The sequence below is a fragment of the Halichoerus grypus genome, chromosome 13, assembly GCF_964656455.1.
Source record: "Halichoerus grypus chromosome 13, mHalGry1.hap1.1, whole genome shotgun sequence".
NCBI classification, from domain to species: domain Eukaryota; kingdom Metazoa; phylum Chordata; class Mammalia; order Carnivora; family Phocidae; genus Halichoerus; species Halichoerus grypus.
Genome location: NC_135724.1, coordinates 24467582 through 24487298, shown reverse-complemented (window position 1 = coordinate 24487298; position 19717 = coordinate 24467582). Strand labels below are relative to the sequence as shown.

Below are 19717 nucleotides of genomic sequence, written 5' to 3'. Positions count from 1 at the left end.
TAATCGGAAGAAAACTCATTTGACCCATTTTGTGAAGATACTACTTGAAATATGTTTAATAATAAAAGGCCACCAACATTCTCTTTTTATTTTTATTTGCATTTATTCTGCAGAATTTACTCCCGGGCCATAAGTTTTTGTTTCTTCAGTTTCTTCTGGGATATCTGGGAAAGAAACAAAAATAAAAGGTCTGTTACAAGTTTGCTGGAGAAACTCGCACTACATCTTGAATAGGTTGTAGCTCAGGAAAAATAGGAAACATCAATGTAAAAGGGAGTCCTTTGGCATAGAGAAATGGCATGGGGAGAGGGACAGATGTAAGGAAATTAGAGTAAGCTGGGAGTTTGTGAAGACTGGGGGCAGGGAGACCATTTGTAAGTGGCAACAAGAACGAAGACAATAGGGGCATCTGGGTGGCTATGTCGGTTAAATGTCGAGTGTCCCACTCTTAGTTTTGTTTGGTTCATGATCTCAGGATCATGAGATCGAGCCTGGAGTGGGGCTCTGTGCTTGAGATTCTCTCCTTCTGCCCCTCCCCCCCACTCTCACTCTTTCTAAAATCTTAAAAAAAAAAAAAGAATGGAAGACAATGTATTTAAGCAACAAAATCAATAGAAGTTAAATTCATTAGGCACAAAGGGAAGGAGTCCAGAATCACTCCCAGGTTCCCAAGCTTGAAGAACTGAATGAGATTCAGTGTTACTGAAAACAAGCTTATTTGGAGAGGTGGGGAGAGGGGAAGGGCCCGTTTTTTGCACATGTTGCATTTAAAGTGGCTATGGACATATAGGTGGGGCCATCAGCAGATAATTATAGTTCTGATATAATGAAATACATTAAAAAAATACAAATAAAACTGACCAAAGAAAGTAGTTTACCTTTTTCTTCTGTGCAACCTCCTCTTCTGGTTTAGGAACAATCTGCTCTTTTTCAGTAAGGATCATCTCAATGTGGCAGGGAGAGCTCATGTATGGGTTAATCCGACCATGAGCCCTGTACGTTCTACGCCGCATCTTGGGGGCTTTGTTCACCTGGATGTGCTCAATGACCAGAGAATCAACATCTAAACCCTGGCAAGAGGGAGAACAAAATGAAATCAACATCTTTATCTCAACACCACAAACCGTATCATTGTATCAAGTCCTCACCTTTACAAGGCAATTCTAAGACTCTACATAGCATATCTGTTCAAACAGCTGTTTGCTTTTACCTTTATTCTAAGCATCTTTCCTTAAATCTAAATAACTATCAAAACTCAATGCTATATGCAGTTTGTAAGTGGCCTCCCTAGAAGTCATTGAGGAGAGTGGATCTGGTAGTATCAAGTTCTAAGCATTGATGAAAAACAAGATTTTGGCAGTGCAGTTTAGCAGCTAGAAGGGTTATAGCCAAGCCTACATTAACTCCAGTTCTGGCCTAGATTTCCAAATACAAAGGGTAATGGATAATGCACAAAACAGACCCTGCTTTGTTGACTATATTCACTGTTTTAATATCTCACATTTAACCTCTCTCTCCATTATGAACACAGGCAACAAACCACATTAACCATTACTAAGGCAATCATTTTGGGAACCTCTTCTCGTTCCTTTGTAATACCAAGATTTCTACTGCTTGCATTTACAAGTATTTTTTGAAGTTCACAAGTCATACTACCAAAAATGTCTATGATACCAGAAAGATTATAAACCCTTGAGTAAAATACATGAGAGAAAATGGTGGGTTTTTGTTGGGACCGGGGTTATAGGGGAAAACAGACTTAAGACCATGCTTTTGAACATCTTCACAGACAAAATTTTGGTATTCCGGAAATCGGAGGTGGAGATGAAAAAAAAATGGGAAATTTAGTTACTGAGAAGCCAAGACAAAGAAACAAATCTGGACAACAGCAACAGTACTTGAACCACCATCCAAGTCGTATACATATAAAGATGTTAATGGTTTGGGTACCTTAAGTTCAGCATTACTCTCTGCATTTTTAAGCATGTGCAGCAAAAATTCAGCACTCTTCTTGGGCCACCGACCCTGTGTCCAGCCCCACTGTTTGGCCTGAAAGAAATCCAAGAGAGGTGATTAGTCATTTCCCCTGATTTAAATCAGTGTTACAATCAAGATGAATTTATTTTATGAAGGTTGCTCAGAACACAGTTTTTTTTCATGGTTAATCCAAAGGTGTCCTAAGTTGGTCATCACAGCAACCAGAAAGAACCCGATTAAAGGCAGATCCTAACCATTGTTACCCCACCCAATCACTTTGTTACAATGTCATTTCAAATAGCAACTAAGAGCTCTCACCTGGGCACACCTACCAACTCCACCATTGTAGCGACGGAATGGCACACACTGTTTCTGTAAAGTGACGTCTTTCAGATACTTAGTGGCTTTTCGGATATGCATACCCTTGATGGCCTGGGCAGTTTCACGTGTGTTCTAAGTATAGACAGTAAAAACTGAGTTAACCTTGTTAAAGGATGACAATTCTTCAAGTAAACATTTTTTTTCAAAATGTCAACATTGAATTAAACACTTCCCATTCTTGAAAGATGAGCTAATGTAGAGAGAAAAAAAAAATCTGTGCTTAAAAGTGAGGGAGAATTGGCTTAAAGTTCGGGAAAAACAAATCCCAAACCTCTGTTAACTGTAATGTTTTAATCCCATCACCTTGTAACTGTGTATGTCCCAATATCTTCTCTACACTAGTTTAAGTAGTTCTCCTTAGTTTTACCCAATTCCATGAATCTTAAAGTGCTCATTGTATGATTGATGGTTACAGAATCACCATCTTGAAGGTGACCGCTCAGAACTATTCGTTTTCATGGTAAATCCAAAGGTGTCCTAAGAAACGCATCACTGCAGTCACCTTTTCAGAATGGGGGGGGGGGGAATTCACTGGAACACGTGACACAACTCTTAGAACGTAAAAATTGGTTCCCATACCTTAAAGTGAACACGAAGATTTGAACCTCTTGATTTACATGCTAAGAAACAAAAAGTTTTGGTTAATTTGGGGTATCTCATTGTTCCTTTTACCCCCCAAAATAAGGAATATATTGTTCACTTACATTTCGTAGGGTTTTCTGGGTCAAGCGAATAGCGAACCATTTTCAGAGGTCACCTGGGAGGGAGCGGGAAGGAACTCTGTCAACACGCATTTACGGTCACCGACGCAGTTTAAGTGTGTATTAACTACCACCAACAGCCGCTCAGAGGTACTTGTTTTCATGGTTAATCCAAAGGTGTCCTAAGAAAGGCCATCATCGCGGCCATCCTCTTCTCCAGTGCTTTCTCCCCCTGCATCTACTAGGGCCTGCGGCAGTGCTGACACAGACTAGTGCCACGGACCTCAGCAGCCCTCGCCCTCTGAAGGAAAATACAGTTCCAATCCCCCTCTGCATCCCTCAGGAGTAAAAGGATTCGACGCCTCGGCGCGGCAGGACGCTTCTCTCTGGAGAACGCGCTGCCGTCTCCCCAGTACTTCTGGGCTGTTACGTTAAGCGCCATCGAACTTCAAACACTCGTTCAAACGGATGAAGGCTCAACCCGACTTTACTTTGATTCCCCCAAAACGTTCTCTCGTTGCAGCCACACACGCGCCGCGTACTCAGCCGGCACTCACCGAAAGACACTGGCCCTCGGGAGTCGGAAACGGCACTGACCACAGGCCGCCCGTACCCCTCGCCACCCCCATTCCCGCCCATCGCGGCCTTCTGCTCCGACACGTCCCCCTGCACCGAGGGACATCCCCTTCAGCGAAGAATCGATAGCTGCAGAAGCCTTCCTCCCGGGGACATGGACATCAGCGCCACCAAAGCCAGGATGGCGGCGATGACCGGAGGATTCAGCAGCCGGGGAGACATGGCAGTCACTCACCTCAGGCCGCTTAGGGGAAAAGGAAGAGCAGAGGCCCCTGGGAGAATTCATGAGAACTCGATCTCTCGCGAGATTTCCAGCCGAGGCGAGGGGGAAAGTGATTTGAAGGAAGGCGGAGCTCTAGGAGAAAGGGAATGTGGAATATGTTTTAGAAGGTCTGGAAACGAATTGCCCTTTTAGGGAATATCTCAAAATTCTCCTTTTTTTGGTATCCAGAAATAAAGTTATGGATTTTAAATTTCAATCAATTAAAAAGAGGCTTATAGTTCTAGGATAGGATCACGTATTATTAGATATAGACGAGACTTTTATTCGCCAATATTTGTTAGATTTGATTATGTGATCACGTACCCCTAAAAGTGGTTAGTAAATGGACAATTAAGAAGATGCAAAGGATGGGATGGTAATTACGATAATCAGAAAATTCTCAGGAGGGGAATATCACCCAGTCAGGTGTACTACAATGGTTGAAGAGTGACACTTCTAGATCTTCTTCTGGTGCAGAAAAACTCTTGGCCGCTATCTTTCCTTTCTTCTCACCCAAGTCATCTATCTGGTTATTCCCTCACAGCCATTGGTGGTCTTAGCACTTAGCTTTGGGTCTTCTATTTCAAGGCGCCATCACTCCAGGCAAATTCAAACTCTAAGTGAAAGAACTCTGGACAATGGCTCTAAGCACTCTTGGTTCCTTGACCAGGATTCCAGAGACCTCAGTCCCAGATCCCTCTCCTGGACTCCACTCCCATTGCCAGGTAGAGGTTGGATTCCATGGTCTTTCCTCAGTAGTTCCCATCCCTCACGTGGCTTCAACCGCAAGCTGAGCCAACTCCACATCTCTCATCCACTCCACATCTCTTGCTTGAGCTAGTCCCAGACAGACATCAAATTACTCCGCAGTTTAAGTTCTTACCTTTGGGTTGAATTAATTTTTGTAACTCAATTTTGTTTGACATAAGGGTCTAAATTAACTTTTTGCATATGGATAGTCAATTTTTCTGGAACCATTTGTTGAAAACACTGTCTTTTCTTTATTGAATTGCTGTCGCACTTTTATTGAAAATCAATTGACCAGAAAGGGGAGGATTTATTTCTGGACTTTCAATTATGTTCTATCGATCTATTTGATTATCTTTGCATCAACATCTCACTGTCCTGTAACTTTACAGTGAAATTTGAAATCAGCTAGTATATGTTTTCTGAAATTGTTTTGTCTCTTCTGGGTCCTCTATATTTCCATATAAATTTTAGGACCAGCTTGTTAATTTCTCAGAAAGCCTGCTGGGATTTTGATAGGGTTAGCATTGAATCTCTAGATCAGTTTGAAGAGAATTGCCATTGAAGAATTTTAAGTCTTATATCTGCGAACAACAAAAAAATCTGTTTAAATCTTTTATCATTTCTCTTAGCAATGTTCTGTAGTTTTCAGAGTACAAGTTTTGTTCTTTAATTTTTTTATGCTGTTGTGAGTGACATTTTTTTTTTAAAGATTTATTTATTTATTTGAGAGAGAGAGTGCACGCATGTGGGCACACAGGCACCCGCGTGAAGGGGGGAGGGGCAGAGGGAGAAGGAGAGAAGCCGCTGAGCGTGGAGCCCGCTGTCTGGGACGGGGCGGGGCGGGGAGGCGAGGGGGCCGGATCTCATGACCCTGAGATTATGACCTGAGCCAAAACCAAGAGTCGGATGCTTGACCGACTGAGCCACCCAGGCACCCTGAGTGACATTATTTTTTAATTTCATTTTTGGATTGTTCATCACTAGTATGTAAAAATAGAACTGATTTCTACATTTTCAACTTGTTTCCTTCACCCTGCTATATTCCTTAGGACACCTTCCTTTCTCCTTCCTTCCTTCCTCACCCCCCTTTTTATTTGCCTTCTTACAGGGGGCCAGAATGTCCTGCACAATAATAAATAGAAGTAATGAAGATGGACACCACTGTCTTTTTCCCAGTCCTATGGAAAAAAATCTTCTGTCTTTCACGAGTAAATATGATATTACCAATAGTTTTCTCATAGACCTTTATCAGGTTGTGGAAGTATTTTTTTCATGAGTGGGTGTTGAATTTTGTCATGTGTTTTTTCTGCATCTGTTGAGTTGATCATGTGGTTTTTGTCCTTTATTCTGTTAGTGTGGTGTACTATGTTAATTGATTTTTAATTGTTAACTAACCTTGCATGCCTGGGATAAACCCTGCTTGGCTGTGGCATATAATCCTTTTCCAGTTTTACTGGATATTCTGTTTACAGGGATACTGTAGTTTTTTTGTGATGTCTCTGGCTTTGGTATTAGGGTAATGTTGGTTTTACAGAATGAGTCAGGAAATCTTTCCTCCTCTGTTTTATGAAAAAGTGTGTGAAGGATTGGTATTATTTCTTCTTTACATATTTCATAAAATCTACTATGTGGGATATTTTAAATTTTTGAGAGAAACAACAATACTTGATATGGGTCAGTCATCATGCAAATGACTTGCTAGAGTTAGTTCATAATTTCAACATTAGATATTTACTACATTCCTTTTGATACCATTATATCTTTGCAAAGGTGGGGTTTCTGTGGTTGCTTTGATGAAAAGAGAGTAGTCTGTAAAAATCATCATGGAACAGGAAATGAAGATGGTAGTGTCCAATAAGATCCGAAGGTCTGCAAACTTGTACAATGCCCAGAAGATGCACATATCTCAGTAAGAAATTGTTATTTAGGAAGTAAATGAATTGTTATTTAAGAATAAAATAAGTTTAAGAAATAAATACGATCTTTGTCTTCATTTTGTGCATGTTATTTTTTTCAAATGGCCACTAAGGATAAATTTATAATATTAATAGATTTAATACATAGTATTTATAATAGGATTACATATTTATTGACTTTTGGGAACTAACTAGGAAATGGAACTGTTGGGTATTTCTTTTGTCCTATAAATACTGAAAAATTAGTGAGATACTAAAGGTGCTGTGAACCCAGAAAGTTTGGGAGCCTCTGCAAGAGTGTGGATAGAGAAGAATACAAGGTCTACGGTTGAGAACACATGCTCTACCATGCAGATGTCAAGGAAGGGGCACAGACCAGCAAAAAAGGACTCAAAGAGCAATGAGGGGAGAGGGAGACCAGAAAAGTTGGTATCACAGAGGCCATGAGAAGCTCCTTTCAATGCTGTGATGTTAGGTAGGATGACGACAAGAAAGTAACCACTAGATTCTGTAAAAGGGAGGTCAGTGGTGGTCTTTGCAAGAGAACTCTTTGTGGAGCGGTGGGATTGAACGCCAGATTGGAGCCAGAGGAGACAATAAAGGGAAGGGAAATTTTACTGTGAAACAGAACAAAGAAAAGTGGCAGCAGCTGGAGGGAAATGTAAGAATAAGAGAGACTTCTAAAAATATTTTGTAAGACATGCGTATAGTAATTAATTCAAAAGAATCAAAAGGATATATAAGAAAATGAAGTTCTCCTCTGTTATGGACTAAACTGTGTCCCCTAGAATTTATATGTTGAAGTTCTAACTCTGGGGCCTTAGAATGTGACTATTTGGAGAAAGGACCTTTAAAGAGGTAATTAAAGTAAAATGAGTTTATATGGATGTCCAGTATGATTAGTGATCCAATATGAGTAGTGTCCTTACAAGAAGAGACTAGGATACACACACACAGATTGAGGAGGAGACATCTGCAAAGTCAAGGAGAAAGGCCTCAGAAGAAACCAAGCCTGCTTAAACCTTTACCTTGGACTTCTAGTCTCTAGAACTGTAAGAAAATAAATTTCTGTTTAAGCCTGCCAATCTGTGGTACTTTGTTATGAAAGCCCAAACACACGGATATACCTTCTCTCCTCAATAACTCCCAGTTCCCTACTTTCAAGGCTTCCACCAATACTAGCATTATATCCTTTCCGAAAAATTCTATGAATTACAAATACCCTCAGAATAGTATACTATATACAATCTTCTGCATCTTGCTTTTTGTTTATCTTAACAATAAACCTTGGGAAAAGCTTCCACATCAGTATATATAAAGTTATTTCACTTAAAAAATAGAGTTGTAGTCTATTGGATGGACATAGCATAATTTATCTCTCTATCGATGGACATTCAGTTTGTTTTCAAACTTTTGCTTTTAAAAACAAGTCTGGAATAAATGCTCTGTATACAGGTCATTTTACACATGTGAGATTATTTGCAGGATAAATTTCCAGAAATGGTACTGTTAGATCAAAGTGCAAATACATTTAGAACTTTGATATATATGTGGTCAAATTGCACTCTGTAGTGTTTAGAAAAATTTATACTCTAAATAGCAGCGTTTGAGAGTACATGTTTTCCACACCTTCACAACACGGTAGATTATCAACCCTCTTTACCTTTGCCAATCTGATATGTGGAAAATAGCATTTCACTGAAGTTTTGATTTACATTTTTCTTACAAGAGAGGTTGAAAATTTTTTCAAAAGTGTATGAAAAGCCATTAAAAAGCTGTAAAATAAATAAAAAGTATTTAAAAGCCGTTTGTATTCCTTTTCTGCAAATTGTTCATATTCTTTGTTTTTTATTGTGTTGTTGATCTTTTTCTTCTTAATTTGTATAAACTCTTTATACACTAAGAGATTAACCATTAGTCTAAGAAAAGTTTCCAACATCCGGCGGCGGGATGCTCTCGACAGGTATGGTCTGGGGTGACGGGGTGCTAGACTTATGCCCCCCCTTTCCTGAGGGCCCCCCGCGGGTCGAAAGAAGTGAGCTCACCGCCCAAAGCAACGAATGCGTGTTGGCTCTTCTGGCCATGGCCATGGGGACGTTCCAATATAGCCTCTGCCCTGACCTGGAAGCTCCCGGAGGGCTGCAGTGTAGGTGCCCAAGGGAGGCACAAGGCCCGCTATCTTGATCATATGCTAATTAAAGGAAGAGTTTAGAAGATGGGAGACACTGAAGAAGAGTGGCACAGCTGTGAGTCCTCTAGTTGAGAGAGAGAGAGACTGACTCTGCAAAAAAGAAGGTATAATTGTAAGAGCTGAGTTCTTGCAAAGGAGAGTGGAGATGGATCTAGAGCATAAGTGTCCCAAGAGCATGGCGAGAGCACACCATTCCTGGTAGCCGGAGAGGACCTGGAGACTGTGGAGTGGGTGCAGGCAGTTTGGTAGATAAGGTTATAGGAAGGTAATAGGAAGAAACATGGTTGACGTTCGACAGCACTTAGTAGGAGCCAGGCATGGTTTCAAGCATTTCACGTGGGTTTTCTCACTGAGAAAACTTTGAGGTGTCCTCGCAGTTCCCATTCTCTTAAACCACCAGAGGGATTTTGGAGAGAGGTCATTTACTGAATATCTCAGGGAGCATGTGCCCCGCTTAATGTGGGTTTCAGAGTCTCTGCCTTGGAAGTGGATAATAATAAAATCTGGAGCTATGTGGCACTGGTGGTCGGAATGAAGAGAATCTGGCGATAGAAGGTAGTAGAAGGTTTTGCAGCAGGTGATTCTGAAGGCACTGCAAAATGCAAGACTGATTTCTCATGACAAGGAACATAAGAAGGAACATATTCCTAATACCCCTAAATATGCAACTGTCATAACATTCCACTTAGTGTTGTCAGATTACCTCTAATATGTCATAGCGTGGTGCTTAAGGGCATAGACGCTGCGGCCGGACTTCTAGTTTCAAATGTCATCGCCTACCTCCTTGTCAACGGCTGCCATTCGCTAGCTGTCTGACCTGGAGAAAGTTACTTAAGTTTCCTGCATCTCAGTTTCCTTATCTTTTTTTTTTCATATATATATATATATATATATATATATATATATATAGGAAACTATATATATATATATAGTTATGTTAATCACCATACTCAGTTGCCTTATCTTTATCTTTCCTTATCTGTAAAATAGGAATGATGATAATAGAGCCTCCGCTATAGGGTTGTTATGAGGATTAAATGAGTTAGTTATTTGTGGAGCACTTAGAACAGTGCCTGGTACATAGAAAGTACTGCATTAGTACTTGTCAAAAAAAAACTACTATGTTTCAGAGAAGGATTTCCTAGATTAACAGCATGACATATTATGGATTTCTTTTTTTTAAAAAATGTTTTTTTCATAGCATTTCATCATATCTAAATTCTGTTGCAAAGTTATGGACATTTTGGGGTACTTTTCCAGCAGTAGTTTAGTACCCCATCTTCATGCAGGGCACTGTTTTAGGATATAGGAAATACTTTCTAAGTTACAGCAGGAAACATCACAACAGTTACTAAAATCTGGCTGAAGACCCTTTTACGTTTTTATTTTATTAATTTTTTTTTTAAAGATTTTTATTTATTTATTGAGAGAGAGAGAGAATGATAGAGAGCATGAGAAGGAGGAGGGTCAGAGGGAGAAGCAGACTCCCTGCTGAGCAGGGAGCCTGATGCGGGACTCGATCCCAGGACCCTGAGATCATGACCTGAGCCGAAGGCAGACACTTAACAGACTGAGCCACCCAGGCGCCCCAACAGTGTGGGCATAAGTCTGCTAGGGTTGCTGTAACAAAATGCCCCAGACTGAGTGGCCTAAACCACAGACTTTTGACAATTTCTTTCTTTCTGTCATTCATGAGTCCATTTGACCAAGAAGCTGCTGCATATGCAGGGCGGGCCGTGTGCTGTCTATGTATGGTAAATGCCAAGAGGCAGTCTACTGTCTAATTAGGAAGATAGCAAGACACAGACACATTCTATAAAGGAGTGAACACAATGCAAGCGATGCCATAAAACAACCCAGGATTCATGCCCTGAAGACTTGTGCAGCTCTTTAGTGTTGCAGACCGTGTTCTCTGGCACAGTGGAAGTTTTGTGGCAGAGGGACAACATGCCAATCCTGCTTGAATAAATGCTACAATAGCCTTTAAGGGTTTGGCCGACCACATACTGGGTCAAGCTGGGTTAAATTGGGAGAAGGGTTCTATTCCTGAAACCAATTGTTCTTCCCAGAAAGCAGAGTTGGAGGCAGAGATTAAGTAGTGCTCATGGATTCAATACTGTGGAAAGGAGGCCGGACTGATCAGAGGACCAAGTTAGGCCGTGATGCAGTCCAGTGAAGGCTTCAGCCAACACCCCAACCCCACCGAGGGGAACTCTGGAGCTGGATGTTCCTACAGAGTTGTCCCAAGTTGGGTGGAGGCTGGGCTTTTGTACCACCCATGGATCAGTCACTGGATGTGGTCTTCCCCAGGAAGGAGATGCGACCTTGGGTGAGGCAGTTTTCTTCAGCTAATCCTCAGAGAGGACTGACAGATGGAGAGTAAGTCCTTCACTCCTGAAGAGAGACCAGGGAGGCACATCTCAGGGTCCACAACAACGGGCAGTATTGTTTTATTTCACAGATAAGAAAAACAAGGTTCAAAGGGGGCAGGGTGGGGATTTGAACCCACCTCTACCCTCAGTGTCTATGTTCTTTCTCTGCCTCCTTGCTGCCAGTTCTGCATATTCCTGCCTTCCTGACTGCTTACCGTGACCTTCACATTTCCTGGCTCAATGTGGCTAGCCTCACTTCCCCATCCAGCCTCGGGGCAGTCCGTTTCATGACTGGCTGTGAAGCTTCACCCCAGCTTTTGCAAGACTCTCCAGGGCCTGGCCCACACTCCCACCTTCTCCAACTACTGTTGCCTGCATTCATCAGGAGGGACCTAACGGAGGCAGGTTGAGGAGAATTATTCCGGTTCTGAGGTGCCAGGTGGATTGGGGAGGCCAGGAACCTCAGACTGCTTCGTGGCAGAGACCCAGGAAAACTAGCAGATATTCAGACATGAGGTCGAGTTTGGCAAAGGTGAAGAAGGTGGGAGTGGCATACAGGATTGAAACACAACTCCCCCAAGAACTTCTTTTTTTTTTTTTTTAAGATTTTTATTTATTTATTTATTTGACAGAGAGACACAGCGAGAGAGGGAACACAAGCAGGGGGAGTGGGAGAGGGAGAAGCAGGCTTCCCGTGGAGCAGGGAGCCTGATGCGGGGCTCGATGCGGGGCTCGATCCCAGGACCCCGGGATCATGACCTGAGCCAAAGGCAGACGTTTAACAACTGAGCCACCCAGGCACCTTCCCCCAAGACCTTCTATTAGCTTCTCCATAATGGTGACCTCTGGGACTTCATTTATTATGTAGATCTCCAGGGAGTAGCAGGAAACAACAAACTCAGACTTTCAAAGTAGTAGCCATTCTCCTCTCTGACCTGACAAGTCAAGGCAAGTGGGCCCTGTGGGAGTTTGACAGTTTGTCCAAACAACTGTTTTTTAGTTGATGCTATAAATCTCTTGGGAAAAAAATCTGTTGGCCTGGTCATTCTGTCGGCCAATATGGATTAGTCTGACCATCTTCTCAGATAAGACTGTCTTTGGGGATTTTCACATGAGTGAATATTCAATGTTCTGTCTCTTAGCCTTGTCATCCATCTCCCTGCCCCTTTGTATAATTCTCTTCAGCGGGTTGGCTCCTGGGCCCCCAGGACAGCCAAGGGAGGAGAGTCTTAATCCCTTGGCAGAGATTAATCTGCTCTCCTCAGTCTAAACCTCCCTCCAGTGCTGTTTGAGCTTCACTTAGAACTGGGCTTTATTTGCCAGGAAAGAGAAATTCTTTTCATGACAATAAGGAAAATGTAATCTCTTATTCAGGGGGTCAGAGGCCTTTTCTTTGCCTCTCTGGTCCGTTTCTCCTCTACCTCCCAGAGCTCCCACGGGGGGGGGGTGGTGCAGAGGAGATCACCTAGAGGGGTCCTGGCATCTAGTAACTGGGGATGAAATGTCTCAGTGCAAGTTGTTTGGCTTTGCTGAGCTTTGCTCCTTCATCTGTGAAAAGGAAGATCACAAAGCCAATTGTACTGGGTTGCTGAGAAAGTTATAAGAGAAAGTTAAAAGACAATGTGAATAGCAAAAAACAGATAGTCAGTTAATATTGGCTCTTTCTTTCTTCCTTTCTCCTTACAATTTACCCTGGGACATCACCTGATCTGATACTTTTCCCAAAGCAAGGATTTCCTCTATGACATTCTGAAGTGCTTATCCTCTGGGTGTCTCCTCCAGATCCATTCTCTGGTGTCTGTGCCCTGCTCTGGGCCCCACGAGGCTGAGCCTACCGTCAGCCTGGGGACCCAGGCCTCCCTGTCAGCTGACTTCTCGTTGGCTGTAGCCAATGATGAGCATGGGCAGGAATTGAGAGGTCAGGGGGAGAGGAGTTGGGCTATTTCTTCCCAGCTCCCTTGCTACCTTGGCACCAGGTTCTGGAGTGGCTCTGTCCCTCCCAGACTACATCCCCTGCCAGATTGCCCCTCCTCCCAGGCTCAGATTTCCCTGGGCTCCATTACGATTTCTCCTTTCCTTGTCCCATCAGTCCTGGGTGTGGAAACATCTCTCTGTTGTTGTGAGGTTTCTGGTGTTTCCGTGTCCCTTGTTAGTTTGCCCACATCTCTCGAGTTTCTTAAAGCCTCTTCTGGTGAACTCTGCACGGAATTTTTCCTGCTAGCCTATAAAGAGAGGGTATCCACCCTCTATTTGAATACTGCTAGGGACCAGAGCTCAGTATTTGTCTTTTTCACTCCCATTTCAAAAATAAAAATGTACTTGAGAATGGAGCTAATATTTAGGGTGCAGCTACTGCACGCTGAGTGCTATGCACGCTTCATCATACTTCTTCCCCATGATGACTTTGTGAGGAAGGTTGTAATGCCCACATTTCGCAGAGGATGGGCTTGAGACTCGGGGAAGTTCTGTACGTTGCGCTGGATCCTGCAGCTAATAGGTGGCACGGGATGCACCTGACTGAGGTTGGCCTGACTCCAGCGTTTGTTCTCTGCATTACGCCTGCCTGTCATAGGGGAGAATTCCAGAAAGGGGAAACTGGAAAAACGGGAAAATGTGCCTTCGATTTCACAATTTTGCCAAGGGCTAGCCTGGAAAAAAACCTTAATATTGTTCATAAAAACTTCTTTTTGAGGCGTACTTTCTGTTGTGGGCTGGCTGAGGGACACCATGGGCCACTAGATGGCACCCGTTCAGCACCGGGTAAAGCTTTTCTCTATCATTTTGTGGGCAAAGGGTGTGGGTAGCATGTTCTGTTTACCTTGACATGTAAATATGACTTTGATCTAATGAACTCTGTATTTCCTCCAAACTGGGCTGACTTTTAAGTTTTTCAAAGCTGAGGCTCTGAGTGGGCAGTGAGTGGGGTTGGGGGTAGGGCGGGGCAGGGTGGGAAAGTGAGGAGAAAGAATGATAAAGCCTCACCCTGGGGGGGAAACCCCCGCAGCTTAGAGGAAAACAGTACTGACCTATGAGACCCAACCAAGCAAAACTCTCTCAAAGACGGTGAGACCATTAGAGCGGGAAGGGTCTGATGAGGTCCAACCCTCTCATTACCCAGATGAAGAACCATTCTTCTGTTGCTGTCTGTGTAACAGAAAGTGATCCCCAGCTTACCCAGTTGTGCAAACAAAAAATATTGTCCTGACATTTCTTGCCTTGTGGCCTTCCAGGTGGTGGGGGCCTTTTGTAAGGCACCTAGATAAAGTGTGTAGCTTTTGCTCCCCTCTCTTTGTTTTTGAAGGGGACTTCTTTTCTTTTTGTCCATGTGACATTCTCTAGACAAATTTTTCAGGTTTTTTTTCTTCTTTAAATTAATTTTATTTTATTTAAGATTTTATTTATTTATTTGACAGAGCAAGAGAGCACAAGCAGGGGGAACTGCAGGTAGAGGGAGAAGCAGGCTCCCCGCCGAGCAGGGAGCCCGATGCATGACTCGAACCCAGGACCCTGGGATCATGACCTGAGCCGAAGGCAGATGCTTAACCGACTGAGCCACCCAGGCACCCCTCTTCTTTAAATTTATGATTTAAATGTTAAAAACAGGGAATACATTTATCTGGTTCAACAAATCAAAACAATATAAAAAAAGTCAAATAAAAAGTCTCAAGCCCATCTCTTTCCCCAGGGTGATTTCTGTAGTGGCCACATTTTTTTGAAATAAAATGTTGAGCCATAAGGTCTGATAAGTACCAGAAAACTGTGCCTGGATGGTGTTCCTGTCCTGGAAAATGTGGAAGCCATTGTCACTGCCGCTAGTCCAGAGCTCCTTATCTTTTGCCAGGTCCCTGGGGGAGTCCTTTCACTCCTGGAGGAAGGCTTTGTCCCCTACTTTGTGAGCCCTGCAAGAGACCCTGCGCCTGCCTAGCCTCCTCACTTCAGAGCCTCTAGACCTTCCTTTTTTTTTTTTTTTTTAAGATTTTATTTATTTAAGCGAGCGAGAGAGAGAGAGAGAGAGAGAGAGAGAGACTGAGCAGGGAGAGCAGCAGAGGGAGAGGAAGAAACAGACTCCCCGCTAAGGAGGGAGCCCCACGTGGGGCTTGATCCCAGGACCCTGGGATCATGACCGAGCTGAAGGCAGACACTTAACCGACTGAGCCACCCAGGCGCCCCAGAGCCTCTAGACCTTCCTAAGGCTTGCTTCTTCCAGGCCCCGCCTCCTCCCCGGTTCAGCATCCACGGGGCTCCCGCTCTGCCTTTAGACATACCAACTCCTCTTTCTCTTCCCTCAACTCTTTACTGCCCCTTTCTTCCCCTTTCTGCCATTAGAGTTCTCCCCAGATGAGCTACTGAGACTTCTCCAGCACTTAGTTCAGTTTGCTACAATTTAGTTAGCACCTAGGATGTATGAGTAACGTGCTAGATGAGAAACATTCAAAGATAAAAAAAGAGGTGGTCTCTGCCTCAACGACTCTTAAGCCCAGACCTAAGTTAGTGACTTACCGGGGTTATGTGCACTAATGCAGGGATGGTCCAACCAGGCTGAGTGCAGAGTGGGGAGCCAATAGTTCTGGGTCTGATGTTGATAGTCACCGCATACTGAGCCCTCCAGGCGCAGGAGCTTGGGATATTAAAGTCTGGATGCTGCCTCCTCAGACAGGGCCCCTAGGGTCAGTGTGCTCCCCTTTCTTGAGTTCTCTGCCTTGTGCCATATTTTTGGAAGCTGTTCCTCTAGGAAGCCCTCCAAGACAGGGCCTTTTCCAGATCTGACCTTCCCCAGGGGCTACCCCATGCTCCAAATGTCAAAAAAAAAAAAAAGCTGTGCTCTTTCCCTCAGAGCCCTATGTTTGTTTCCCAGGGTGGCAGCCCGCTCATGTGAGGACAGTACATTTTCCTGAAGGGCCCTTCCCAGCTAAGGAACGCAAGTGCATTTTAATAGAGCTCTGGAAAGGCATTTCTTTAACATGAAGGATTCTAGGTCACAAGTATGTTTTGAAGATTAGCGATAAACTAGAAAGACTCTGAGGAGGGAGGAACAATGGATGGAGGTGTTGGTGCTGGTGAAATGTTAGATGAGGACCAGAAAATGGAAAAAACAAAACAAAACAAACCCAACCCTGCAAATAATTGAACACTTACTTATCGTATGCTAAGCACTGGCTGAGAATTTTGCTTACGTCCTCCCAGAGCCTCTCAGAGTATCCGTTTTCTAGTGTTGCAAACAATATCACAGACTTAGTGGTTTAAAACAACACATGTATTATCTTAGAGTTTCTGTGTATCAGGAGTCCAGGCGAGGTTGGATTCTCTTTAAGACTGCAACTGAGGTCTAGGTTCTCATCCGAAGGCTTGACCGGGAGAGGATCTGCCAGTTGTTGGCAAGATTCAGGTCTTGGCTGGCTGTCATAGAGGGCCTCAGTTTCTCCCTGGTGTCCCCTGGAGGCCAGCGTCAGTTCCCAGTTAGTTGGTGGCCAGAGCCTGCCCTCAGCCCCTCGCCACATGGGCCTCACCCACATGGCTGCTTGCTTCATCGAAGCCGACAAGGAGAGTGTCAGTTAGGGAGATGGATGTTAGACTCTTACGTAACATAATTATGGAAGTGTCACATATCCTGTCACCTTTGCTGTATTGTACACTTTGGAAGTGTGTCACACGTCTTGCCCCATACTCAAGGGAGCATGCACAAGGGCATAAGACCAGGGGTTGGTGTCACAGGGGACATCTCAGAGTCTGTCTGCCCTACATCTCAGAAGTGGGCATTTCTGGTCTCATTATACAGGTGCAGAAAAGGAAGATGAGCATATTAAGTGACTTGCCCTTAGTGCACTTAGACAGAAAGTAGCAGATGAGGGATTCCAAACATGGCCTCTCCCATTGGAAGTTCATAGCCACTGTGTTACAAAGGTAAATTGTGGGTGTTTGACTTGGATTGGAGAAGACTCAGATCAGAGGTGGTTCTCATACCGACAGTCTTCTGGAACTTGGGTTACCACTTAGATGAGGGTGTAGACAGAACTAAAATCAATACTGGGAATTGTCAGGAATAGATTTAACCGCAAATAAAGAATTTCTACCACTTCCAGTGACCTCAGTAGACTAAGCTGATTGCCTCCTGAAGTGGCCTGTTCCTTTCATTACTTGAGTTCAGCTGGCATCCCTGGCAGCATGGAACTTGTCCTGGACACCGGAGGGAATTCCATCACTGGATGGGAATCTGCTGGCTAGGAATTGAAATCTCAGTGGAGATTTCAGTGGAGACTGTATCTCCTGAAGGACATTAAAGCTGGTCATTGCAGAACCCAGCAGCCAGGTGGAGGAGAGATCCCAGATAAAGTTGAGCTTCACTCTGCTTGTGAATCTGTCCAGGTCCATAACCCCTGGCAGAGGCCCCCAGAATGCTTCTCCTTGTCCCCACTGAGGTCTGCCCGGGAGGAAAGGTCAAGATGACGGTGGCAGTTGACATGTGGATGTGCCCTCGGAGGCCTTCAAAGACACTTTTTTTAGGCTTTATTATTCTGACTGTGCAGATAAGGAGGTTGACCAACCAGGGAAGAGAAAGTGGAGGCCACTGTCCAGTATCTCTTGGCAGGTCACACTCAATTCTTTCCTGCTCACATCAGCTGGGGTTGCAACAGCTCCCAGTTACACTGTATCCGAGCTGGTCAGCCCATGGCAGAGTCTTGTCCGGTTGGAAGCCCCAAGCCAATGAGCTGAAGTGAACACCTCACCCCACTATTTACTGCTCCTAGAACAAATTCCTTGTCTTGCTGATAACTCTTTGTGTGTAGCTGCAATTGTGCCAAAGTTATCAGTTCTGGAACAATGTGCATAACTTTGCATGAATAGTAGAGCTCCTTTCATTTATTTATTTATTTTGCTGAATAGAATTACTATGACTCCCTTTAGGAGTTTCTGACATAAAGTAAGCCCTAAGTAGAAGCTTTTGTATCATCATATTAATTGTTGAACAGACTTGGAGCTGGATTTCTATGGGGGGGGGGCCAAAGGCCTATAGGTCAAAGATATCCTTTTCGGATCGTGATCCAAATGATACCTGATTAATTCTTTGTTTGCTGATTATATTCTCCCAGGCAGAGCGTAATTTGAGGAAAACAAGGAGTGTGTGCATGTGTGTCCTATGGAGATGGGGAGTGAGCCCTCTCTTTCTCCCCCTGTACAAGGTGGCTTGGTTTGTTCACTCTCTCCTTGTGCCTCTGGGCCTTTGTGCCTGTTGATGCCCTTGCCTGGGAAGCCTTGTCTATTTCTCTAATTTCGTGAGCAGAGCACCAATAAGGGCATTGGGAAATCTCGTTCCAGCCCCAATTCTAGCATTGATGTGCAGGGTACACATGGCCCCAAGCACCTGACCTCGTTGAATGTTCATTCCTGATATGTGGCAGGAAATACTTGTTGACTTACCCACCCAGACAGTGGGAAGATCTGCCTGACCTACCCACCCTGCTGGGTAGCTGTAGGGATTAAATGATATAACAGACTTTTAAGCAGGATTATTCTTGACTCCTGTCCATCATTGGTGCCCAAGCCAGAGCCTTCAGAGACATTCTAGCCCACAGTGCATGCTCCCTTCTGCTTTGTCACTTATTTAGCCTTATACCGTTTTACTAATTTATGATCTATTTATGTGTGTGCTTTACCTAATCCTCTTGTACATAAGCTCTTTTTCTGCTCCTTTGAATTCTTTCAATGCCTAGTGTGATGCCTTAATCATAACTGCGTTTAGTCTTTGTGGATTGAGTACTTAATTGAAGCTGGATCCATGGAGGGAGATTTATTTTAAAGGGACCACCCAATGTAAGGACCTTAGGTTTGAGATCATTTTATGCCCCCTTTCATGGTGGAATGAAGAATGAATAACACAGTCGGAATGAATAATTCAGTATGTCACAAGTTGGAAAGGGAGAAAAAAACAGGGCATCTATACATGTCATTTTCAATCATCTTGACTTGAATTGCCTGGTCTTATTTGGTCAAACAATAACAGCTGGGAGAAAATGGTTAAACTTATTACTTGGTTCTTTGAGACAAAGTAGCTGGCTGATTGACTGTCCTGCTCGGCTGAATGTGCCAGCCTTGGAGGCCACGACGGGGAACTGAACTGAGGCCAATAGGATCAAACCCAGGGAGCAGACAGCTGCCAGAAACACCTTCATTTTTGCCTTGTTGGTGTAACCTTGTTCACAGCGAAGACACAGAAGGGAAAAGACTTGGAGAGCGAGAGAGGAAAAGAAAAGACAGATAGTGAGGAAGGGCCAGGAGGACGCAAAGGAACCTATACGCTAATGCTCAGAGAGTATCCCGAGTATCTGTGGGAGGACCACGGGAGGGCTTGCCCCACATGCTGACAGAGGACGGGCATTTCTTTCAGCTCTTCTCCCCAGAGGGAGGTCAGCAGTCATCCCCTGCCCTCTCCCCAGCAGGCAGCAAACGTCCCCTCACTCTATCTCTGCACAAGCCTGGCCTCAGAGATTCCTCTCAAGCCCTCAAGTCCGAGTTCTCCAGAGAAAGAGAGCCAACAGTACATATATACGGTAGCTGTAGGGATTAAATGATAGAAGTTAAAGCAGGATTCTTTC

At 43.9% G+C, this 19717-nt stretch overlaps 1 protein-coding gene and 3 non-coding genes across 4 annotated transcripts; all 4 read right to left on the bottom strand.

Moving 5' to 3' along the window:
- Positions 1 to 74: 74 nt before the first annotated feature.
- Positions 75 to 3894, bottom strand: RPL17 (ribosomal protein L17). The gene is made up of 7 exons (XM_036078203.2): positions 3871 to 3894; positions 3063 to 3115; positions 2938 to 2978; positions 2296 to 2430; positions 1951 to 2049; positions 879 to 1070; positions 75 to 164 (listed from the first exon to the last, which is right to left on the bottom strand). The coding sequence occupies exons 2-7, from the start codon at positions 3100 to 3102 to the stop codon at positions 117 to 119; spliced, it is 555 nt and encodes a 184-aa protein (XP_035934096.1). The 5' UTR covers positions 3103 to 3115; positions 3871 to 3894; the 3' UTR covers positions 75 to 116.
- On the bottom strand, positions 2133 to 2198 carry LOC118526825 (small nucleolar RNA SNORD58). The gene has a single exon (XR_004912833.1). It is a non-coding gene; the product is annotated as a small nucleolar RNA SNORD58 (small nucleolar RNA).
- LOC118526826 (small nucleolar RNA SNORD58) lies at positions 2793 to 2856 on the bottom strand. Its single transcript, XR_004912834.1, has one exon. It is a non-coding gene; the product is annotated as a small nucleolar RNA SNORD58 (small nucleolar RNA).
- On the bottom strand, positions 3199 to 3263 carry LOC118526827 (small nucleolar RNA SNORD58). The gene has a single exon (XR_004912835.1). It is a non-coding gene; the product is annotated as a small nucleolar RNA SNORD58 (small nucleolar RNA).
- Positions 3895 to 19717: the final 15823 nt, after the last annotated feature.

Bases quoted from the DNA above. Each gene is read 5' to 3' on its own strand.
- RPL17 (XM_036078203.2), bottom strand. From the start codon at position 3,102: ATGGTTCGCTATTCGCTTGACCCAGAAAACCCTACGAAAT. The intron at 2,431-2,937 runs GTATGGGAACCA...GTCTATACTTAG, and splicing joins ATCTTCGTGTTCACTTTAAG to AACACACGTGAAACTGCCCA. The intron at 2,050-2,295 runs GTGAGAGCTCTT...GATTTCTTTCAG, and splicing joins GAGTTGGTAGGTGTGCCCAG to GCCAAACAGTGGGGCTGGAC.